General features: G+C 39.6%; 1 protein-coding gene across 1 annotated transcript in view; it reads left to right on the forward strand.

Moving 5' to 3' along the window:
* Positions 1-2244: 2244 nt before the first annotated feature.
* The window catches only part of HELRODRAFT_194789 (hypothetical protein), a gene marked incomplete at both ends in the record, with an annotated part of 7225 nt that continues 1473 nt past the window's right edge, over positions 2245-7996 (forward strand). Inside the window, 9 exons of the mRNA XM_009033811.1 lie at positions 2245-2253; positions 2356-2656; positions 2887-3004; positions 3136-3290; positions 3593-4464; positions 4597-4647; positions 4781-6421; positions 6517-7351; positions 7634-7707. Of these exons, the coding sequence (XP_009032059.1) occupies positions 2245-2253; positions 2356-2656; positions 2887-3004; positions 3136-3290; positions 3593-4464; positions 4597-4647; positions 4781-6421; positions 6517-7351; positions 7634-7707 (4056 nt within the window). The remainder of the gene's footprint in view (positions 2254-2355; positions 2657-2886; positions 3005-3135; positions 3291-3592; positions 4465-4596; positions 4648-4780; positions 6422-6516; positions 7352-7633; positions 7708-7996) is intronic.

Below are 7996 nucleotides of genomic sequence, written 5' to 3' on the forward strand. Positions count from 1 at the left end.
CGTTCTAAAAATTAAAATTTTGAGTTTCTTAGTATTCGCCTGCGGTTGATTTGTAGATCAATTATAATATCCTCTGGGCTCTCTGAAGTTATTGAAGTTGATTACTACTATGACTAAACATAGGATTCATGTCTAGATTGTAATGTATGTGTTTGTGTGTGTGAACGTACGTGTGGATGTTTTTGTGTAGTGATGATATAGTAATGATAATTTTATTTATCCTATACCGCGTACAACCGACGTTCATCTGAACATTGAATTGTGAATTTTTTTAAGAATGTGCGTATCTCGCGAATCGAACTTTCAACTGCTAATTACATCAATCTATCAATCAGCCATTCAGATACCATCAATCTATCGGTGAATTAATATTTTTAAGTTCACATCGATCAACCAATGACACCAATCGGTCGATCAATCAACCATTCCTATCAACCTGATTTCGTGAAGTTCGGTCGAACTTTCAGCCTACATTTTGGTGAAATATTAAAATATGCATCAATCAATCGATTCATCAATCAGTCAATCAATTAGTCGATCGGATTTCTCAAATCACATCAATCAATCAGTTGTATCAAATTTTGCCTATTTCGAAACGAACTTTTAAGACATTTAATCAGTCATTGAAATTTCACAATCACATGAGTCGATCGATCAGTAAATAGATCAACCAATCAATCTATCAATCGGTCTATCAATCACTCCAGTCAATCAATCAGTCAATCAACCAAGTAAATCAATCAAGCAAACAATTCAGCCAATCAAATTTCGATGATCATAAATTAATCATAAATTTTACGACGACTTTGATGATTTTACAACCACTGCCGCATTTTAATTGGGTCATGATCTGAATAATTATGCCAGGTCAACTCGCGGACAGCCAACCGGAATCGACCTTGATTGTTAAAAGGTAACATGAAGTAAATGGTCCTTGTTTGGCGATAGCATAAAGGCAAAGCTGATGATGAACATTTCGCTTCTCGTGTTATCTAATTCTCTATATCTAAGTCTTCTTATTTCGTCTGCTAGTCATCGATTTCTGTAAAGGAGATTTCTTATCATTCGGCTTAATTATTTATAAAGAAGATTTGTTTAATTATCCCGAACTGAAGAAGATATATCTCTGAATTCTGGTACATACTGATCAGGAATCTTTCGGTATGTTCGTTTTCTATTTCATTTTTCGAATTGCATTTAGTGTTCAGTGCTCTGGTTTATAGTATTAGTGTATGTTATTTTTATTTGCACATTTTTACGGATATTAAAGCGTAAAGGGTGATAGGTTAGTTCAACATTTTATTGCAGGGCATTTTAATTTAAGAATGCAGCGCTTAAGCATTAAAAATGAGAGCCATGTTGTGTTTTTTATGTAACAACATTTGTAATTAGCTGATTAAAAAGTACATCTTTAGTAGGATTTTTCTGATTGGTTGAAAATGTAAGCTTAGCAAATTTTACTGTGTAAGATGTATATATATATATATGATGTATTATAACCGGTGTCTTGCAAAAAACACTTGGCTTTAATTTATTTTATATCATTTTTTTATAAAATTTGTTTTTATTTCGTTAAGAGTGAACAAGCGAATATGATTTAAAAAGGTGATTTATAATTTATGGGGTTGAATTCTCCATTTGCAATGTGCATTTCCCAGTTTTATAAATCAAAAATAAATGGTGATTCTCTTTTTGCCTTTATTTTTGGAAGGAAAAACAAATGATGGCGCACATTAATAAATAATTGTTACAATGAGCATTTGAAATAGTTTAAAATGATAGTTTCTGATGATTTGTTTGCTTAACTCACGTCCGCAGGTACGCCACCACTACTACAGTGTCGACCACGACCACACTTGTGTCGCTTGCTTCAGCAGCAGGAACAACAACAACAACAACACTAATCAAATCAATCCGTCATCAGTCAGTCAATCTGTCACTAACTTCACTATCTCAGCAATAGCATCATCAAATAAAAAGAAAAACAGCAACAGTGCAGTGCAGTAAGTTTGATATCTTAGTGTTAAATTTATTTATTCTTTAATAATTTAATAATAGTTTAATTTTAATTGATTTATTCTTATTTTTAAATCAAATGCATAAATTAAATAAAACTCGATTATTAACTTTTATCTGAGAGATTAACTTTTTTAATTTAGCTACAAGGAAGGAAAGAAGCTGCCTTCACAAGCTCTTATTTATAATTGCCAGTGAAGAAGTAAAATTATAAAATACCAAAGAAATATGGACCCGGTTAGTTTTTTAATCACATAGTTATAATTCTTTATTCATTATATAATGTTAATATTATAAAATTATATTATTCAAATTATTCACTCTGAATATCTTTTACAGAGTGTAGCCGTCAGCGTTTCATATTCGCAGAGCGACTCATCGTCTTCTTCTCATAACAACTTAATGTACACACCAGCATCTCAGTCTAATTCTAATCCTTCGAATTCTTCCAAACCAAAACCTGGAATTTTGGTATCTCAGCACAAAGGGATGACACTGTATACACAACTGAATCCGCCTGCTGCGGACTTTGATGATCAGCGCGTATATGGTAAAAATTTATATTTGAAATTCAAGCTAAACAAGAGCTTATTTGATACATATTTGATTTACAAATACTTTGACGACCAGCGACTCTACGGTTAGTTTTGTTTTAATTTAGGATCATCTGGTCATTTTTACAGTTTTTTTATTTTTGATCATCTGGTCATTTTTACAGTTTTTTTTATTTTTGATCATCTGGTCATTTTTACAGATTGCTTCTAATTTTATACTTGTATTATTGCTACTATTTTTATTAATTATAATTTATAAATTATGATAAAAATATGCGAAAGTGGAATAATTATTTATTAATGGACGATCCCTTAGATGACTCTCTGGCTCCTCCGTTAACGTGTCCCAACCTGAAGGATTTCATAGATTACTACCAGTTGACTTCGTATACGTTGGAGAATGCATTGCAACAAGTCGAGTACTACTTCTCGCCGTAAGTATTTGCTGCTGTTGTCGTTGTTTGTCCTCTCACTTCATTCTGTTTATATATTCCATTTTTATGGTTCATACCAACATGTACTGACTGACTGATTAACTAAATGTCTGTTCAATTTTCCAAATCAGACCAAATCTGGTGAAAGACAAGTTCATGCTCCAGTCTAAGGATAGCGACGACTTCATCGACATCGGATTCGTCAGCAACTTCGGCAAGATGAAGTTCATCCTAAGAGACATGAGTGAAAACCAGCGACGAAGGATAGTGACTCTGATGCTGAGAGGTTTGTTAATTCACTTTTATTATATCTATTCATTAATACTTGCTTCCATCTACATTTATATCATAACTTCATAACTTGCACTACTGCTGGCCACCATACAATTGGGTCATCATCTTTTGGTTATTCTCATTTTTAGACAATAATTACAAACTATCATTTTGTATGGTTTTGTCGGATCGTACTGGCTAACTTTTTAATATTATTAAATTATTTAAAGCCATTTTGTATTTTATTTTGTACACACACACATGCACACACAAATGCATAGACATGTGAATACAAACCAATGTATATACTTGCAGATTCACCCATGGTCGAGCTCAATGCCACAGAGACGAGAATGAGGAGCATTCCGTTGAGCGCAATGATTAGAAATGTTCTCGTCTTCCGAAACATCCATCCATCTTGCACAGCGGACGACATCAAGAATCTTGTTAATAGTGAGGCTACTGGGAGAGGGTGCAACTGCTTCCCGGCCGACCCGCTCTATCTCCCACCGCTCTCTTCATTCGCACAGGACTTGTACCAGGACACCAACCAGTGGCTGGTCCAGTTTGAATCAGAAGAGGCTGCAACGAGTATTTATCAAATAGTTACTAAGGGGATTTCACTACTGGACAACCAGGTCTTTGTTAGGGTGCTCCTTCAATCCTCCACAGCCTACAACAATCTGCTCTTACCTGCGCCTGGAATGAGGCTATCAGATTTTAACCCAGCCTCCTCCGAGCAGTACATGATAAACTATATTTCGCCAAATCAGATCATCTACCAGCAGCCATCCCTGCCACCTCATCAGCCTCAGCAGCTGCTCCAATTTCCAAATTCTTTAGGAAGTCTACAGCAGCAACAGTCTGGCCTGCAGATGGCCCCACAACAGGCGCCACTACTGCCAACGACGACGTCTAATTATGACGCAACTCTAACGCACGTCATAAATCAGCAGCAACTCCAACACCCTCCACCCCCGACTCCCCAACGGCAATATTTATACCCGGCCGCGCTGCACACTGCATCCATACCTGTTCAAGGAATTCCACCCAACAGCCAGTTTAGGCAGCAACCACAACAGACACCACAGCAACAACAGCATCACCAGCCGCAACCACAAACGCAGTTGCAGCCCAAGATCTATCAGCAGTTTCCGACCCAAGGAGGCATCATCTATCAACACCCGGTTTGTCTTTACATATACTAATTGTATTGTGTTGTATTATGTACTGAATTATACTGTATCCTTTCATTGTATTGGTAGAAATATTTAACTTTATAAAATCTTTATTTTTAGAATCTGACTCTACTGCCACAGGCGACTCCGTTCGTATGCCCTCAGCTGTTCTTCGACCCAACAGGAGGAGGAGTTAGTTTTGAATTTTTAAATTAGAATTTATTTTTTTGATTGTTGAATGAATAAACAATGAATGAATAAAAAATACATATAAATATTCATGAATGAACGAAAAAATGAATAATTTAATAATTTATTCTTGCAGTATGTGCCGGTTCAATTCCCGCCGCAGCAGTTAGTGACGTTGGGGTTCAACAACAGGCTCAGGGGTCCGATTGTTGTCAACCCCAGCCCTAACCCACCTATGGTCATCCCGCAACAGCCTCCTCCTGCCCCACCACAACAACAACAACAGCCACCTACTCAGCAGCAGCAGCAGCAACAACCGCAACAGACGCAACAGCTGCAACAACCGCCACAACAAATAGTACAACACCAAGTGATTGCCACGTCGACGACAGCCACTACTTTTTCGCCAGCTGCTGCTAACAGCGGCAACAACAACAGCAGCTACATGCAGCACCAACATCAACAACAAATGCTGCACCAACATATGATGCATATGTCAACGGCCATCAACAACAACAACAGCAGTAACATAGGTTTGCAACAGCAACAACCTCATCAGCATGCTGGATATGGCGTTGCGAGCGTCGGCCAGAACAGCAGCAGCAACAACAAACAAAGGATATACAATGGAAAGAATCCAAAATATCAAAATAAAAACCAGTTGCAACAACAGCAACAACAACAACAGCTGCAACAACAACAGCAGCAACAACAACAACAGCACATAAATCAAAACATTCATCTGTTCTTACAGCAACATCAGCAACAATCCCAACAACAGCAGCAGCAACAACAACAACCACACATACCTCTTCCACAACCACCTCCCCAGCAGCTGCAACAACAACAACAACAACACTATCATCAGCTACAACAACCACAACAGCAACAGCCAACCACAACAGCTGCAACTACCCAATCCAGCAGCGTTAAATCAGAACTCCTATCTCTGAGAACTGTGACTACGCCTGACGACTCTGCAGCGCCATCTGCAAACAACAGCGCGCCATCTTTTGTCAGGCAACTGAATAAACTGAATCTTGAGGGCTCTGGCAATAGTAGCAGCAGTCTGGCCAGCCACAATCCTCCCAGCAACAACAACAACAACAACATCAGCAGTGTTAGTAGTAGCAGTAACACCACGGATATCAACGTTAATCACGCTATTACCAAATGGCATCATCAGCAGCAACAACATCAGCAGCAGCCTGTGCAGCAGCAGCACCAGCCACAACACCATCAACCACAAGAAATCACCTTTCACCAGCAGCAGCAACCACAGCAGCCACAGCCAGCTCAACACCACCACCATCAGCAACAACACTACGGCAGTAAAAACAGCTACCAGGCCCATGATCAACTCAACTTTCACCACAACGCGTATCAGGGCTACCATGGCAACAATGGCAACAACTACCATGGCAACAGCACTTTTCATTTGCAACAGCAGCAACAGCAGCACCACGGCCATTATGGACAGTCGTCTGTCCAGACCAACTGGCGTGGCTCGAGGGACTATAATGGTAGATTTGGGACGGGTGGTAACGTAGGAGGACGTGCTCGACGGGGCGGCAAATTCGACGACCCCTATAGGAATCGCAACAACAACAACAACAGTAACAACAGCAGGATTCCTCAACAGCAGCAACAACATCAACAGCAACAGCATGTTGCGTCGAATGCTGCTAGTCAGCAAGCTACTCAGCAGCTGCAACAGCCACCGTCTCCTAGCAACAGCGAACTGGACAACTCAAACTTTCCTCCTTTGACGTGCAATGTTAGTGAAAGGTTTCCTGTCTATGAAAGAACATTTGTAAGATTTTAAATTAAACAACACGGATGATTTTCTGACTTAATTTGTTTGCACTCCAGATCCAGGCATCCGGTGCTCCTTCAAGCCAAGTGGAGTCGACTGCTCATCATGTGCATCAGCAGTCGTCACCACCCTCGCCGCCAACTTCATCGACATCTCTGCATCACAATCAGCAGCAGCAGCAGCAGTCACCACCAGGATCATTGGGGCCTTCAGGTCAACACAACATCCCGACATCAACGTTCATGACGTCATCCTCCATGAAGACGACAGCAGCACAACAGTCCGGAAACAAACTAGTTACTCCCCCGAACAAGCAGCAGCAGCATGCATCAACCACAACAGCCGCCATCACAGAGTTGAGTCCTGGAGACCACCCGGAGAGAGCCAAAATGAGTTATGCACAAATCATCAAAGGAAAGGAATCAGCATTGATGATCCCACCAGCCTCTGTCTTAACATCTGACCAGTCCATCCTTGCTGTTGGCAAGAAAGAAGCCTCAATGACGTCACCGACTTCAACAACAAGTAGCAACCAGCAAGCTACTGCAGCTGTTCGCAGCCTGAAAAGCAACGACTCGTCCAGCTGCGAGGACATCACTGAGACAGCTGAACCAGAAGCGAAAGAAGACGAGGCAATGCTGTCACATCATCAGCAAGCAGCAACAGCAACAGCAGCTGGTCCAGCTACTTCAAATGCTGCTCCTTCTACGAATACCTCTTCAGCAACTGCTTCCGCCACAGGCAACTGCATGTCGACATCCTCGTCGTCGTCATCCTCTGGCCCTATGATGCACAGAAACCGACAACAGCATCAGCAACAGCATCAGTCGTTCTCTCGGAAAGGTGGCGCGGGAGGCCACAGTAGCATGAAAAGAGGCGGTGGAAGCGGCGGTGGGAGCGGCGGTGGTGGTGGCAATAGTAGCCGCTACTACTACAACAGCAGCAACTCCAACAAACAGTGCTTTTGAATTTGAAATGTAATCATTGTTGCTGTTATTATCGCGAGAATGATGATGAAATTCTTTGCTCTCCTTGTGGTGATGAGAATTATGAAAAGGACTTTTTAGCGGAGTGCAAGGAGTGCACGGACATGTAATTATGTAATTGAGTGAGTGAGTGAGAGTGAGTGATGTATTATTTTTTACAATGATGATAACATATTCTACCATTAAGCAGTTGTCAGCATTTGTATATCTGTTAGAATAGTGATGTATGATAATGAGAGGATATCATCTGATAGATGGCAGGTCGTATGATGATATCATTTCATAGATGGTATGATGATATCATTTCATAGATTTTATTTAAATCATTTGATGATATCATTTCATAGATGATACGGTGCTAAAGTTGATTAAACTTCTGATATGTTTATGGACAATGGATAATAATATTATATTATAATTACTTTATTATAATAATAATAATAATATTATAATTATATTATTATAATATTATTATTATTACTTGTAATTAGGATCGTTTTGTTTGCTGTTTAATAAAAAAAAAATTTAATGGAGTTTATAGATGAGAAAC

The sequence above is a fragment of the Helobdella robusta genome (assembly GCF_000326865.2).
Source record: "Helobdella robusta unplaced genomic scaffold HELROscaffold_99, whole genome shotgun sequence".
In the NCBI taxonomy this organism is placed as follows: Eukaryota; Metazoa; Annelida; class Clitellata; order Rhynchobdellida; family Glossiphoniidae; genus Helobdella; species Helobdella robusta.